The 16,503-nt window shown below is 46.4% G+C and overlaps 1 protein-coding gene across 2 annotated transcripts in view; it reads left to right on the forward strand.

Annotated features, from left to right (window-relative positions):
* Positions 1-254: 254 nt before the first annotated feature.
* GATA4 (GATA binding protein 4) overlaps positions 255-16,503 on the forward strand; it is a gene marked incomplete at both ends in the record, with an annotated part of 48,340 nt that continues 32,091 nt past the window's right edge. For both annotated transcript variants that reach the window (XM_079706628.1, XM_079706629.1), the window contains one exon: positions 255-870. In XM_079706628.1, the coding sequence (XP_079562754.1) occupies positions 255-870 (616 nt within the window). The remainder of the gene's footprint in view (positions 871-16,503) is intronic.

Here is a 16,503-nt window from a genome sequence, read left to right on the forward strand (position 1 = left end):
CAAATTCAGTTTGGGATTTTCCTGAATAAACCAGAGCCTAGAGTCTTTGGCTCAATGCTGGATTTAATACGTATATATTTTTGAAGGATTCGTGTGGGGTTTTTTTTGGTTTTTTTTTAAACTTTGATTTTTGATCTTCATTTCTGTGAGCCCCTCACTTGTACATTATTCGTCTTTTTATTTTTGTATTATTATTTTCTCTCCTCGCACTGCTCCTTGTCCTGAGGACTCGGACGCTGCGAGCGCGCGGGGCGATGTACCAGAGCCTGGCCATGGCCGCCAACCACGGTCCCCCTCCGGGGCCCTACGAGGCGGGCGGCCCGGGCGCCTTCATGCACGGCGCAGGCGCCGCGTCCTCGCCGGTCTACGTGCCCACGCCGCGGGTGCCCTCCTCCGTGCTCGGCCTGTCCTACCTCCAGGGCGGAGGCGGGGGCACCGTGTCCGGGGCCGCCTCGGGCGGCAGCTCAGGGGCCGCGCCGTCGGGCGCAGGGCCCGGGACCCAGCAGGGCAGCCCGGGCTGGAGCCAGGCGGGAGCCGAGGGAGCCGCCTACACCCCGCCGCCCGTGTCGCCGCGCTTCTCCTTCCCGGGCACCACCGGGTCCCTGGCCGCTGCCGCCGCCGCCGCTGCGGCCCGGGAAGCCGCGGCCTACAGCAGTGGCGGCGGGGCGGCGGGCGCCGGCCTGGCGGGCCGCGAGCAGTACGGGCGAGCCGGCTTCGCGGGCTCCTACTCCAGCCCCTACCCCGCCTACATGGCCGACGTGGGCGCGTCCTGGGCCGCGGCCGCCGCCGCCTCCGCCGGTCCCTTCGACAGCCCGGTTCTGCACAGCCTGCCCGGCCGGGCCAACCCTGCGGCCCGACACCCCAATCTCGGTGAGTGCTGAGCGCGCGTCCCCGGGCGGTCCGGGGCCGGGACAGAGGTAGTCCTGAGCCTTGTTTGGGACATTTAATTTTTCACAGGTATGCTGGGGCGGGGGCAGGGGATAGAGGGGATGCGTGAGTTTCCAAGGAAAGCAAACTGGGAGACAGAACCTGGCGGCCGGGGCGGGGCGGTAGTGGCGGTGAAGGTCACAGCCCCACGGAACCCAGATTCTGTTTAGTGAGGGCGGGCCTGCCCTCTAGATCCTTTTCAGAAAGGGAGAGACGACTGCAGGGTGGCCCCGGGCGTCGGGTGTGTCTGGGTCTATGTGCGCCCGGGCAGCGCCCGTCTGTAGGTGACTGCGGAGGCCGCCGGGCGACCCGGCTGCACAGCGCTGGGAGCAGCGGGTTTCTGCTCCCACCTCCTCTCGGCCGTTGCTCAGCGTCCTCCGCAGGGAACTGATTACATGGCTTGGGCCCAAGATCTTCTGGGCCATTTGGCGGGCCAGTTGGAGGATCCCTCGGGGTGGCAGGAGATTTTCCTGTCGGGGAGTTCACACCGGGAACAAATGAGGGACCCTAGCAATGGAGATGGGTTAAACTGGGGTCAGTGCCAGGTGGGTGCCTCGGGGCCAGAGCGTGTTGTGACCGTGTGCTGGTCGGCGGGGCATAGGTGCCCAGGGCTGCGATGGAAGCGCACCCCAGGTCGGTGTCCGGGAACGCGGGAAGCCCAGAGGTGCATCTTTATAATGCCCGACTGAAGTGGAGACTTCACCGCAGGTCCAAGTGTTCAGCCTCGTTCGGTCCCGAGGGCTGGGGTTAGAAATTAACAATCGTAATGGGCACAGTTTTATAGCTTCTTTGAATGTCAGACTTGGGAAGGACGTCAAACGTGTGCCCCTTGCTCCCATTTACAGATGAACAAAATGAAGTCCGAGGAAGGGCTTCGGAGCTTCAGGCTGAGAGAGAAAGGAAGTGGCAACGCTAGTTCAAAATGCAAATGACCTCTGGTCCTGTGGAATTTCAGGAAGGGACGGGATCCGGCTTGGATGGAGACGACTCTTGTAGGGGAGGGGAAGCCCAGACTTGAGCAACAAAGTTAACATTTATTGACTACCTACTAAGTGCTAAATCCTTTCGCATTTGTTCTCACTTTGAAGAGTAAAGCCTGTTCCTCCCAGGTTTCCAGTCTTGGGCTGGCTCCGAGAAGGGTCCAGGCTTTGAAGAGCTTTTAATTTATCCTCAGACCCTGGGTGGCCTGGGGAAGATCCCCAGGGGTGTCCGCCCAAATACACATCTCAGGTAAACTGATTAACCGTGGATGTGGCGCCGGGGCTAGGAGCTGTGGCTCCCAGTTTCCCCCTCCCCGTCACGGAGGAGCCAGACGGCAACCCCAGAGAGGAGGGCCCGCCCCTCCCCAGGCTCCGGAGACCCCCGGGAGGACCTTGAGAGATAGCTGGGCAGCATCTCCATACAATGGCAGCTCGAGGTGGGCGTGCTGGGCGTGGGCCCCTCTGGCCCCGCGTTCTTAGAACTCTCCTGAGTTCTTTCTAGAGCTCCCTCTAGAACTCCTATTTTAAAATAGGGAGGAATGCTCCACACAGTTTCACTTCTTCGAGCTTGGGGGTGGGGTGGGGAGGTTGCTTCCTAACCCTTGTGATCCTGGACTGAGAATTTGGTGCTTGGTTAGGGCAAAAAGAGAAGTCTGACATCCAAAGATGGGGGGAATTCTTTGTGGTCATGAGAGTTACAGCCACAACAATGTAAACAAAAAATACTGTGTGAGGAGTGCGCACAGTGAGTGTTTAGATTCTCAAATGTAACCCATACCAGGCCGGAGGGTGTTTAAGTAATGTTTCCCACACTCCAGTGTCAACAGATGGCAAGCCGACCTTTAAGGGCCCCCCCTTTTTTTTTTTTTTTTTTTTTGCGGTACGCGGGCCTCTCACTGCTGTGGCCTCTCCCGTTGCGGAGCACAGGCTCCGGACGTGCAGGCTCAGCGGCCATGGCTCACGGGCCCAGCCGCTCCGCGGCATGTGGGATCTTCCCGGACCGGGGCACGAACCCGTGTCCCCTGCTTCGGCAGGCGGACTCTCCACCACTGCGCCACCAGGGAAGCCCAAGGAGGGCCCCCTTGCTGACAAGTGCGGCCTGTCTTCCGGGTCCACTGTGCTCTCTCCCACTACTTCAGGAAGTCCCACCTGAAGACAGCCCTGGGGTCTGGCCAAGCAGTTGGATTTTCTCTTCTGTACACAGCCAAGTGTTTTAAGTGGTCAGGTGATGAATGGTTCCAGGTTACCTATGTGAGGGGACTGGAGGCACGTTGAATTTGTTGCCATTCACATCTCCAGCCTGTTCTGCAGGTGGCACTTGCGTAAAGGCCAGTTAAAAGCAGCGTATGTACCTGTGCTTTTTATATGTTCCTCCTATCACATGGACCCTCCTGTTAATGCCTGGTAGCTTTATCGAGGACCATCACTGACATGTTAACTGATGCTGAGTGACCGAAGGATGATGACAAGTGATTACTGAGTCCGTGGTGTTTATTGAGAGCTTGCTGTGTGGAGTTGCCACCGGGTCCTAAGATGGCAGTACAGGGTGAGGTATGACAGAGGCAAACCTAGATTCCATTTCAGGTGCCCCTGTGATCTCGGGCAAGGTACTTACCTCTCTCCGTCTCCTCTCTTTTCCTGTAAAATGGGATGGTTGTAACTACTTTTAGTGTTGTTTTAAATTAGAAAAATAAGGTAACGTTTGTGAAGTTCTTGGCTTTGGCACATAAATGATGGCTATTTGAGTAAATAGTCACTATCATGCAGAGTGACCAATTTTTCTGATTTTCTCAAGACTGAGGGCTTTTTAGGATTAGGGATTTTTAGTGCTAAACCTAGGAGAGGCCCCCAACAAACGGGGATAATTGGTCACCCTAAACAGACATGAAGGCAGGTGAGTGACCCAGCAGTGGGCTGTGGCCATGAGCTGAGAGCAGAGAAGACAGAGGTGTACCTCCCTCTGTCTAGGAATCTGGAAGCCTTCACCTAAGTGGTGCCGTCTGCACTTGGTGTTGAAGGGTAAATAGAAGTTTGTCAGGAAAAGTACCTGCAATTTGGTAAGAAAAAAAAAAAGGAAGAAAGAAAGAAAATGCATGCCCTCATTTACTGTCACACTGGTACCATGAAATAATAGAACCCAGCTTGGCTTTGTTTAAATGATGTATTTATCACCATAGGTGAAACCACACAGATTAACTCATTCTTCACTCAGAAACTGTTTTTAATTTCAAAGAGGAGAAAGAAGAGACCACCTTCATTTCTCTAGGAAGTATTAAACGTTAGTATTAACAATAGTTCATATCGTGCCAGAGTTCTTTTGTTGGTTATTGGAATAAGGCAAAAAGCAAAGTAATAAAAGCAAACAGGGGCCTCTGTAGAGCTCTGGACTTAGAGTGGAAGGAATGACTCTGCCTTGACTGCCATGTATATAAACTTTAATTCATTCCAAGTTCAGTGTGAGCCCTGACACAACCATTGAATTCATGAATTAGGCTGCACTGATGGAATGATGTGACCTTACTAAGACCAGGGACAGAGTCTCACTCATGTGTGAGTGCCTGGCACATGCTGGGCACTGAGCACATATTTCAGTGGAGATCCAGGAGGGAGCTGCTGCAGTCCTCTGCCCAGGTCAAACCACACACCACAGCTGCTGAAGAGACCCACCGCAGGGCTCTGGGGAGGAGTGAGCCGGATGGGAGAGGGTTCCTGAAGCCTCGGGAAACCACTGGAGCAGTTTCCGTTGGAGAAGTCCCAGGGTGGGTAAGAGAGGGAGAGAGTGTCTGTGTATAAATATCTAAAAGGCAGAAGTCTATGTCCTTTTAACTTTGTGTTGCTCTAGGCGAGCAGATATTTGAGAAGAACACTTTTGCACACAGGATTGTAGTTGTTGAAATGGAATGTGGGCTGTGGCCTGTCTTATTCATGAACCCCTGGGCACTGAAAGTGCTTAAGGAGACACCGCCTGGCCATCTGCCAGTGGAGCTGTGCTGGGGACTCTTGCATTTCAAGGGCTCGGGTCTGCGTTGGTGTGCCTGTGAGTTAGCTGTGGCGGGATGATATAGCTGTCTCCTTTTAGAGATCCGGATCACGGTTGTTAACGTAGGCATATCCATTTGTCAGAATTCATGGACGTATACCATTAAAATAGGAGTGTTTTATGGTGTGTACCTTACACCACAATAAAGTTGATTTTTGTACCAATTAATGCTTGTAAATACTTAAGGCTGAAAAGGAAACTGGAAATTATATGAGAATATGCCTTAAAGAAAATAACATTGTGGTAGATGTTACTGGAACAGCTATGAAAATATAGTTTATGATGGAATAACAATTCTTTTGTGTAACAGAAGACCAAGCAGTTATATTTGCAAAGGAGTGCAACAGTTTTGAATCATTTTAAGGGTTGATTAAAAAACAATAACAGCACAACGAAATGCATGTATATCACTCAGTGTTAGCCAAATGGTTTCTTTGAAAGCTTTGTCTCATTCATGGTGTTCTAAGAGTTTGTTTATGGTATAGGTTGGTGGAAAACTCTGAAGTGTTTTCTGGATCTTCTGGGGACTGCTTATTAGTTAAGCCACTTGCTTTCAGAGCCAGTGCATTTATGTAGGGAACTTTGTGAGATCAACTCGTCGTAGGTAGCTTGTTTGGCTGGAGAACGATTCGTCAGTCTTTGAGAAACCAAAGTTATTTAACATTCCGTTACCAACCTGAGCAGGTCAGTCAGAGCTGGGGCTGGTCTGTGGTGTTGCCCTGAGAACCACTTAAATGGGGGAAGGTGTGTGTGTGGCTGGGGAGGGGGGCGTAGCCAGGGATACGTCACTGCTTCTAGTGAGATCTGTCACCTGCCCAGGGGTGTCCCATTGAAAGGTCAAGCCACATTTGTTAGGTACTTTCTAAGCGCTCAGGTGAAATGATGCACAGGAGACAGCTTTAGATAACACTTTGTTCAGTATCCCTCCCTATTTTTTTTTTTTTTTTTTACTTAAAGGAGCTAAGAAAGCAAACATACTCCGAGGTGTGGGGAAACAGGAACTCTGATACCTGTGGATGGGAGTGTAAATTGGTACAACCTTTATGGAGAGCCCTTTGTGATATCTGACAAATTACAGAGTTGATACCCTTGACCTATAAATTTAACTTCTAGGAATTTAGTCTACAAATATAGAATATATTCTATGGGCACATGTTCGTTGCAGCACTGTTGTGTCGTTGGAAATAATTATTCCAGCCAAAATTGTAAATAATCTATATGCACATTATTAGGGGACTGTTTGTGTTCACATGGTGCATACAAACAATACGATATCTTGCCAGCATAAAAAATTAGGAAGTTCGTTATGTAATGGTATGGTATCCTCTTCAAGACATTTATAAGTGTGGGATGTGTGTGTAGCACTGTATTTGTGTAAAAGAAGAGAAGAAAAGATTATATGCATTTGGAAATATTTAATTTCTCTCTGGAAATATTCACAAGGAATCTGTAGCATTGATTGCCCGTCGGGAATAACTGGAGAGGTGAGGGGAAAGGGTGAGAAGAGGACTTTCACCACCTGTGCCTTGGAACTTTTCGAATTTTTAACCACCTTAGCCAGTTTTCATTGTCCTTTCTGTGCTTCTTTATTAATCCATTAAATAACAAGAAAATACATTTAAAATACAGGGAGGTTAAAGTTAAGATTTACTTTGTTTTGTTTTTACTGGCTTAACAATTTTTAAGTGTACAGTTCAGTAGTTTTAAGTTGTTGTTTACATTCTTGTGAAACAGATTTTCAGAATTTTTTTGTCTTGCAAAACTGAAAGTCTATACCCATTAAACAACACTCCGAACTTCACCCTCCCCCAGCCCTTGGTAACCGCCGTTCTGTCTCTATGAATCTGACTATTTTATTATTTTTTTTAAATTTATTTATTCATTTATTTTTGGCTGCGTTGGGTCTTCGTTGCTGCACGCGGGCTTTTCTCTAGTTGCGGCGAGCGGGGGCTACTCTTCGTTGCGGTGCGCAGGCTTCTCATTGCGGTGGCTTCTCTTGTTGTGGAGCACGGGCTCTAGGCGCGTGGGCTTCAGTAGTTGTGGTGCGTGAACTCAGTAGTTGTGGTTCGCGGGCTCTAGAGCACAGGCTCAGTAGTTGTGGCGCACGGGTTTCATTGCTCCGCGGCCTGTGGGATCTTCCCAGACCAGGGCTCGAACCCATGTCCCCTGCACTGGCAGGTGGATTCTTAACCACTGCACTACCAGGGAAGCCCAATCTGGCTACTTCAGATCTGTCTCTATGAATGTGACTACTTTAGATCCCTCATGTAAGTGGAAATCATACCGTGACTGCCTAATTTCACTCAGCATAATGTCCTCCAGGTTCATCCATGTTGTAGCCTGTGATATGACTTCTTCCTTTTTAATGCTGAATAGTGTTCCATTGTATGTGTGTACTACATTTTGTTTATTCATCCGTCATGGACACTTGAGTTGTTTCCTCCTCTTGACTTGTGAATAGTGCTGCTGTGGACATGGGTGTACAAATGGAACCTTTTAAATTTTGAGCCATGTGACTATATTACCAATTAAAAAAAACATTAAACCAATTAAATTTTTAAAAAGACATAGTATTCATGAATTAACTTCCTGAAAGTCTCCTGCCTTTAAAAAAAATAGAGTTCTATATTTAGAGTTTATGGATGTACAGGAAAAGTACTTTAAAACATAAATTGTCATTTACTGAATTCGGCTTTTGATTTTTGCTTATCCAACAGGAGATTCCTTTACTGAGGGGTCAAAAAACCCTTATCCTACTCTCAGTAATGCCTTCTGGGAGCAGATCTCCATCCGCAGTTATCAGATGTCCTCCCCCTCCCCGAACCCAACACCACTGACGTGACTTCCTAAGATCCCCTCGTGGGCACATACACTGGTGACTTTTCCTGGTGTGGGCACTTCTCCCTCAGGTTATACTGGGGCCAGAATGGAAAACCACTAACCTAGGACAGTGATGGGATTCTGTTAGAAAACCAAATTACCTTCTCCCGAGGTAAGGTAAGTCTTTTAGCCAATTCTTTTCAACCTGTCTTTTTAAGACCTTTGAGTTGTACTGAATTTAGAGCTGAAGCAGGTTGCAAACGTTGCTGCTTCTGTTTGCATAAGAAAGAGGAAGGACCACTGGTTTTTCCATTGCCTTGCTCGAGAAGTGGGCAATTCTTGCAGGTCCAGGGATGCTGCTGTTTTAAGATCTTGAAGGGGCCTTTTTGACATCTGAAAGTATTTGTCTGCTGGTGACTTCTTTGACCTACAGTCCTGCATAAGGTGCAGTTGATAAGGCTCTCTCATGGCTTGGGAATGAGTATCACTCTGTTATATTGACCTCCTATGGCCCATGACATGATCTCATGTAACACACTCCAGGGAGGACTATTTAAACGTTTTATTGGCTACTATAGAGCTACTCTTTGGTCTCCTTCTAAAGAAGGTAAGGGAAGATAATATGAGTGGGGTTATACTAGGAATAACCTCTGACCTGTTTTAATTTATACAAAATAAGTTTACAAGTTTGGGTACATTCATATTTGGAAACCAGCTAACAACTTTCAACTTTTTAGGGATAAGAACCTATATCTTGTACCATATATGCATATATATATATACATATATATATATATACACACACACATATATACATATATCTATGTATATATATATGTATTGTGTACTGTGCATATATGCAAGTAAGTTGGATCCTTTCTCAAGGGTCAATGAGGAAGTTGTCAGGTAACAGGAACTTTTAAGTCCTTCTTGAGAATTAGATATTGTGATCTCCATTTTGCAGAAGAGGAAACTGATGCTCAGAATGATTAATCTGCCCCAATTCCTGCTGGTAGTAAACAACAGCTCTGGCTTAGAACCCAGGTAAGTCCCACTTCTAGGACCATGCTTTTTCCCTGTTTGCTGCACTTTGCATTTGCCAAGCTTAAGGGCCCTCCACTCTTCAGATCCAGAAGGTACGTGGTGTTTGAAGGACTCAAGTAAACTTCAGGAGTTTCTGTTACTTCGCTCACTACCTGCTCCCTCTCCCCAGTGTGGTTTCTCCTCTGTGTTTTCCTGTTTCCCACCAATGTCTCTCCATCTCATTCTGATACTGCAGAATTTGCAATGCCAGGAATCCCTGCCTCACACAAGCTTCCTTTCTGCATCCTGATTTGGGTGTGCAGAGAGTTAAAGAGAGATTGCCCAGAATTCAGACCCTGCAAAGTAGAAGATTCTTCTTACTCTGGGGGGACTGTTGGCTGCATAAGAAGAGCAAAGCCGTCTGGCTTTCTCAAAAGTCCCTTTTCTTAAGGAAACTAGAACCATCTTCTCCGTATTCCCTTTTCTCCGAAGGTCGGAGCTGAGAAAGAATGAGAGGAATCACAGTGATTATATTTTTTAATGAAGATGAGAATAGGGGCATGGATCAAGACAGTGGATAAAACCCCAGGCTGGAAGAGCTCATGGAATTGGTCTGAGCTGATCACAGAAGCCATGAGTGGAAGCTTTCTCGTTTCTGGCAGGGGGCCTAGAGTTTTATCTATTGCTACTCTGTAATCAGAACTGAGCCAGGATATTTAAGCCTCTTATCTGAATGAAGGGAATTTGGTTTTCTGGCCTTCAGTACTTTGCAGGAGCCCCCAAATTGCCTTCATGTCTTTAAATATCTTTTTTTTTTTTTTTTTTTTTTTTTTTTTTTTTTTGCCAAAGGAGGAATATAATCCAGACAGGTAAGCCATGCCATGTGGTTCACCCTCTGCAAATGGAATGAACGTGAGGATGTCTTTCACTCTGTGTTGAATCATCATAGATGAACTTTATTTTGGAGGATGAGAAATCAAGGAGTTACCACCAGAATATGGTGGGAAGTTTTTTGAGGATTATTAAGCCACAGGCTTTGGGATTCATCAGTCACAGATCCAGTTTTGCTTCGTAAAATTGAATTAAATCCTTAAAGTATTTTTTTAATCTTCCTTTTTTTCTTCCTAGTTTAAATCTCCATTTCTACTTCTAGAAATCCAGTCAAACTTTATCAGCTCCATTCAGTATTGATCGATAGCAACTGGTGAGCAGGTTAATTATAATCGCAGAATAAACGCTGAAGTCTCAAAGTTCACCACTTTTGCAATGTTTCCAAACCCCTCCGGGACCATGCCAAGAGACTCTCATTGACACATTCAGAGCAGGTGTGGGAGTTTGAACCCAGGCAGACAATCGGATCTGATTCAAGACAACTCAATTTGGCTTCTTATCTGCAGCTTTTCCTATCTTATGATGTCTGTCATTTCAGATAAAAAAAAGTTCAGTCAACTGAGCTGGGAAATGGCAAGTTACATTTTCTTCTGATAAAAGTTTTCTAGTTGCTGTTTTATCAGATTGGGTTGAAATTGTATGTGTTTCTGTCAAGGTCTGCAATGACCTTTTCAGATATTTTATCAGGTATTAGGTGGGGAAGCCTTTTTTTTTTTTTCTTTCTTTCTTCGACCTAGCAGAGAATGACCTGACTTCCAAGATCATAAATCAAACCAGGCAAAGAGAGGCAATAATACAGGTTACCCATCAAAATTGAGTAGGCGGGGGAAAACAAACAACAAATAAAACCTTTCGCTAGCATATAGAGAGAACTTAACTTGACCCGAAATAAAGAATGTGGCTCTCACAGTGTACACTTAATAGGAAAATACTGCTTATTTGAAAAAAGAGAATGTTTTCCAGGTCAAAGATGGCTTCAGAAAAACAAACAGTTTTTTTTTTTTCAAATAGTATCAGTAAAACTTAATTATTTTTTCTTTTATTAAACTCGGTGTGTATTTACTATGGAGAAATGAAAAACTCATATAAACCAAGGCACAGAATTTGTAATCTTACCATCCGAAGATAACCACTGTTAGGCATTAATCCTTGGCTTCTTAGTTACCATACATATACAGGCATGTGTATATCTATATATTTGAGCAGTCATAAAAGTTACTGTTTAGTTATTTCAGCACTGAAGCAAGTTTTTATAAGATTGGTGACCCAGACTGGCTCCTAAAGACTGGTCTCTGAAATAGAGCAAAACTGGGAAATGGACCGAAAGAACTGCCAATAATAAATAGCCAATCACATGGGAGCGTTGTGTGTAAAAGCATAGTTTTTCAATCTTATAGTATGTTATGTTTAGCCATTTTAAGGCTAGAGCATATTTATAAGTTTTAAGTGGTTGCCCCCTTGAAGTGAGGTGACCAGCTGCAGGATGTGTTGATTTGTGAGGCTCTGATTTGTTGAGAAATGTGAGCAAGTAGCTTTCAACCCACTTTTTAGAAGGGGAGGTTAGTGAGGTGAAAGCGTATCAGTCCAGCACCGAGATCCTGTCCCCTGCTCTAATCTTCCTGCTGTGTGACTTTGGACAACTTATGAAGCCCCTCTGAGCTTGAGTATCTGCACTGGTAAGGTTAAGAAGTCAGGCCAGGCACAGAAATAGTGAGAAAGGGGTATTTAAAATCCAGGGTCTGGGAATTCCCTGTCGGTCCAGTGTTTAGGACTCCACGCTTTCACTGCTGTGGGCCCAGGTTCGATCCCTGGTCGGGGAACTAAGATTCCTCAAGGCCCACAGTGGAAATAAATGAATGAATGAATGAATGAAATCAATCCAGGGTCTGATGGCAGTGCCCATGACAATAGTTCATGCTGGCTGTTACAGCAAAGCTACCATAGTAACATGTCACCTTCCTGAGCTTGCCTGGTATCCACTTGACTTCATGCAGTCTGTGTAGAGCAGGTTTCCATGGCTACCTGCCTCATTTTAAGCAATAGTATCTGTGAAATTTCAAGTTTGATGGGCTAATTTTATTTTTTCTTATAAAATACTTAACTACTAAAATGTAAAAACAATGGTGGGAAACCATGGGTTAAGTGACCTCAGAGTTGGTCTCAGTTTGTGGTTCCTTTGGTTTTGTTTTTCTGTTATTAACTAAACCCATTCAGCGTCTAAGGTCCCCACAGGCCGTGGAGATCCACAGAGGGTAGAGCTCCATTACAAACACCAGTACCAGACACATCATTTGCCTCATCAGACAACCAGCCAACAAATATTTTTTTCCTGCTTCCTGTGAGCTGAACACTCGTTAGGCTTTGGAGATCGAAAACGAACAAGGTGGTCTCTGCATCCCAGGAGCTTACAGTCTGGCAGGGGAGGTAAAAAAAAGTGAGAGTCGGAGTGCATGGAGGGCTGTCGCGGGGTGAATCTGGGTTCCACGCGAGTCTAGGATGCCACACCGACAGAGACCAGGCTTCCTGGAGGAGTGGACTCCTATAGCGAGTCTGAAACGATGAGTAGGTGTTTGCTGCGTGGGAGGAAGGACATGGTAAGCTGAGGACACCTCTTGAGTTGTTGGCTCTTCTGCAGTGTCAGGGGCTGGTGTGAGGGGGCCATGCAGCAGGCAGAGGCATCTGGAGAGTTCGGACTTGGCCTCGGGAGGAGGAGACTTAGACAGTGGAGGGGCAGGATTCAAGGAGCATTGTGGGAATATCATTTTGGTTATAGTGTAGAAAGGCTACAAATAGTGGCTCTTGTTCATTTCGCTTTTGCCTCGCCCTTGCAAGGTGATGACCGCCTTCCCTCTGCATTTCTGCACCCGTTCCCACTTAGAGAAAGATGTCTGATGGAAAGGAAGAGACACGCTGTGAAGATGCTGTGGAGGAGCTGTGTGTCTGTGCGTGCTTTAGCAGTAGGGCTCAGTGAGGCTGGGCGGCTTGTGTCCAGGCTGAGGTAGAAGAAGCAGCAGAAATCCAGGCTGATTCTACTTCCCAAACCAGATCCCTGCCCTGGGAAGTGGCTGATCTGACCTCAGAGGTGGGGTCCCACCCTCTTCTTCTCAGTGATTCTGCCCGTAAAGGTGAGGTGTAAAGGGCCAGGAGTGGCCTGAAGAGGAATACAGATAATTACAGGGGAAAATACTGTTTATGCAGGTGTGCAAAGCCAGATGCCACAGCACCTGCCTCCCAGGAGGGTTAGAGGTGAAGATGAAGACTTTAAGTTCAATTCCTGCCTTTTAAACAAGTTTTTAAGAATATGTTCAATTTCAAACGTATGCAAAAGTAGAGAGTGTCTACTCATCCCCCGGCTTCAACAAATGTCAACTCTCGGCCAGCTGTATTTCATCTGTATCCCCCCAACCCCCACCCCCCCCGCATTCCCCTACACTAGGTTATTTTGAAGGAAGTTCCAGACAACTTATCATTTTATCTCTAAATACTTCTGTCTGTATCTCTAAAAGATATAAGGACACTTTAAAAAAAAATACAGCCCCAGGACCAGTATCACTCTGATACAGCTAACCACCACTCCTTAATCATTAAATATCCAGTCGGTGTTCAAATTTCCCATTTGTCTAATTTTCTTTAACAATTTGTTCAAATTGGGATCTAAATAAGGTCCATACGTTGCCTCTGTTGATGTCTCTTAAGTTTCTTTTAGCCTATAGTTCCCCTTTTACTCTCTCTTCTTTTTCCTGGAATATGTTTGCTAAAGAAACTAGGCTTTTCCTGTAGGTTTCCCACAGCCTGGATTTTGTTGATTGCATTCCGCTCATTTAACATGTTCCTCTCTCCCCTGTTTTTCGTGTAAATCTGTGATTGGAAAAATAGGCTAGGTAATGCTCAGCAGCCACTGACGGTCATTACCTAGATCTGTTATTTCATCAGGGGTTGCAAACGGTCGCATTCTAATGCTCTCATTCCTTCTTCATTTATTAGCTGATACACGTCTATAACAGTTAAACATATTTTTTTTTTAGTTTATCAAATATTTGGTTACCCTGAGATACAGTTTGTATTGGAAAGGCAGGATAAATGCTTGCTTCTTTCATTTTACTTTTCAGTGTTCAAAATAATGAATTAGTTCCCTAGCATCCTTCCAAGATTACCAGTGAAATAAAAACTTTTTAGATCATTAAGAACTCATGGATTTAAACAGACATGATGTATGTTATTCCATGTCCTTATTATCCTGATTGATGTTCACAGGTGTCCCATCTTTTGCCAGTGGAAACTTGTCCAAATTGGCTCCTGAGTTCTTTTGACAAAATCTTGGTTTGATCCTTTCCTGCTTTCCATACTACAAAATGTTCCAAGCTCTTATACATTTTCTCCTCCCAGACCTGGGTTTGGCTATCTCTCCAAGAAACCCTGACTCCTTTTAGTGAGAAATGGTATTTGGACGCCACTCTTAGAGTTGGCTCTGCTAGTTGTGCTTTTTGCTGTTGGGTTAGTCATTCAGTATGGGGAGTTAGGAAATAGTTCCCCCGTCCACCTGAAGATAAGATAAAATACATCATGTGTGGATGCCAATACTTCCAATTCAAATTTAGGACTGAAAGCCTTTCACTTCCCTTTATGCATCCTTTTTTTTTTAGCTGTCGTAAAATATACACAACAGAAAATTGACCATTTTAACAATTTTTCAGTATCATTTCAGTTGGCATTAAGTGCATGTACATTTTTGTGCATCCATCACCACCATCTGTCTCCAGAACTTTTTCATCTCCCCCCCAGTGAAACTCTGTATCCATTTCCTCCTCTCAGCCTCTGGCAGCCACCATTCTCTTTTCTGTCTCTAGGAATTTGACTATTCTAGTTACCTCATGTAAGTGGAATCATACAGTGTTTGTCCTTTTGTGTCTGGATTATTTCACTTAGCATCTGTCCGCAAGGTTCATCCATGTTGTGGCCTGTGTCAGAATTTCCTTCCTTTTAAAGACTGAATACTATTCCATTGTACGGATGGAACACAACATTTTGTTTATCCAGTCATCTGTTCACGGACACTTGGGTGGCTTCTGCCTTTTGGCTATTGTGAATCATGCTGTTTGTACACCTGTGTACCAATATCTATTCGAGTCCCTGCTTTCATTTCTTTTGGGAATATACCCAGAAGTGGAATTGCTGGATCATGTGGTAATTGGGTGTGGTTTTGAGGTACCACCATGCCGTTTTCCATGGCAACTGCACCATTTTACATCTTTCCATCTTTAAATCTTTTCATCCACACCAAGAATCTCATCCTCAAAAACCCCAAAATAATTCCTCGTTTGCTTTATGCCATAACATCCATAGAGTCTGAGGAAACCAGTACCGGTGCTAACCTTGACACTCGGTTACTGAAACCTGTTCTGTCTGTTTTGGTCATTCCTTGCCTTTTGGCTTCGGATTTACCTCCAGTGTTTCCAGCTCTTAGCTTTGGGCTCCTCTGCAAGTACACGAGCTGGTTGCTTACGGCAACTCGCCCTACCTCCTGCTCCTTGATGCCGTGCTCCACCCCAGGGGACCACCTTGGGCATCTTGAACATCATCCGCCACATCTTAGACCTTTTCCCAGTGCTCCAGCGGCCTGGTTGTCCTTTAGGGACCGGCAGGGTTGACACAGTGGGGCCAGTCGTGGAGGACCTTGAAAGTTGGGTAGAGGAGTTTAGGACTTTATGAATAGAGGCAAACATAACTGAAGCAGTAAATTGGGAATACATACACACAGAGGTGTGTGTGTGTGTGTGTGAGAGAGAGAGAGAGAGAGAGAGGGAGGGAGGGAGGGAGGCTGGCATGGAGACAGAAGGCCTCTGGTTCAGTTAGAGGCTGTCGGAGGCTTTCTCTAGCCTGGGTAATGAGTGAGTGGCGGCAGAGGACATGGAATGAAAGGGCTGCGACGTCACCAGGCCAGACTGTTCCAGGAAAGGCATATGGGTGAAGACAGTGGTGTGTGTCAGCTTCCCTGCGCCCCTCGTTCCCCAGTTTACATGGGCTGGGGGTGGTCATCCCCCAGTCGCTGGCCCAGAGGTGGCATCTGAGTTTGCTTCCCTCCTCTGGGAATCTGAGCCGTTCTTCCACCATGCCGCCCTTCCACTTAGCTGATGATCTCCCGGTGGGAGTGGGGGTGAGAAAGAGGGGATACACGGTAGCAAAGGGGACACTGGGTCGAGGCAGGAATCCTGGATTTGAGGCCTCACATCCCTGACCTGTGGTGTGGACCAGGCCAATGTCACTTCTTCCCTTGTCTGGGATTCCACTTCCCCATCAGGAGCACACACCCCTTACCCCCAGTACCTTGATTGGCTGCATTGAAAAAGCCTGGAGGAACCTGTGAATAGGCAGTTGAGTAAACTGTTAAGTAGAATTTCTCACCCGCACCTTCCCATTTAAGGCCTGGGGAATCAGAGGCATCACTTCCCCCTTTGCCTGGTAGCCTCTGACGGCTGGGACAGCCCGGGAAATACGTGGCCCTTCTAAGAGAGGGCACCAAGGAGAGCTGGGGGGCTCTTATTTGACCGCTCTCCTGTGGAGACAAGGGCACATTCTACTGTATTCCAGAGAATCCCTGGGTTTTACTGCTCAGGCTTGGAGAGTCTTGGCCTTTGATGGCAAGGCCAAGATGGCGGGAGCGTCTGAGCTCAGCTCTGAACTCCAGAGGCCAGACTGCCTGCTGTCGGTCGTGGGGAAGAAGCGCCTTGGCAAGCCACCTGGTATCTGATGGTCTCATTTTTCCTTCTACCTTAAATCCCACAATGGCTTTTTCACGCACACAACTTTGGTCTCTTCTTCTCA

The sequence above is a fragment of the Hyperoodon ampullatus genome (genome assembly GCF_949752795.1).
Source record: "Hyperoodon ampullatus genome assembly, chromosome: 6".
NCBI lineage: Eukaryota > Metazoa > Chordata > Mammalia > Artiodactyla > Ziphiidae > Hyperoodon > Hyperoodon ampullatus.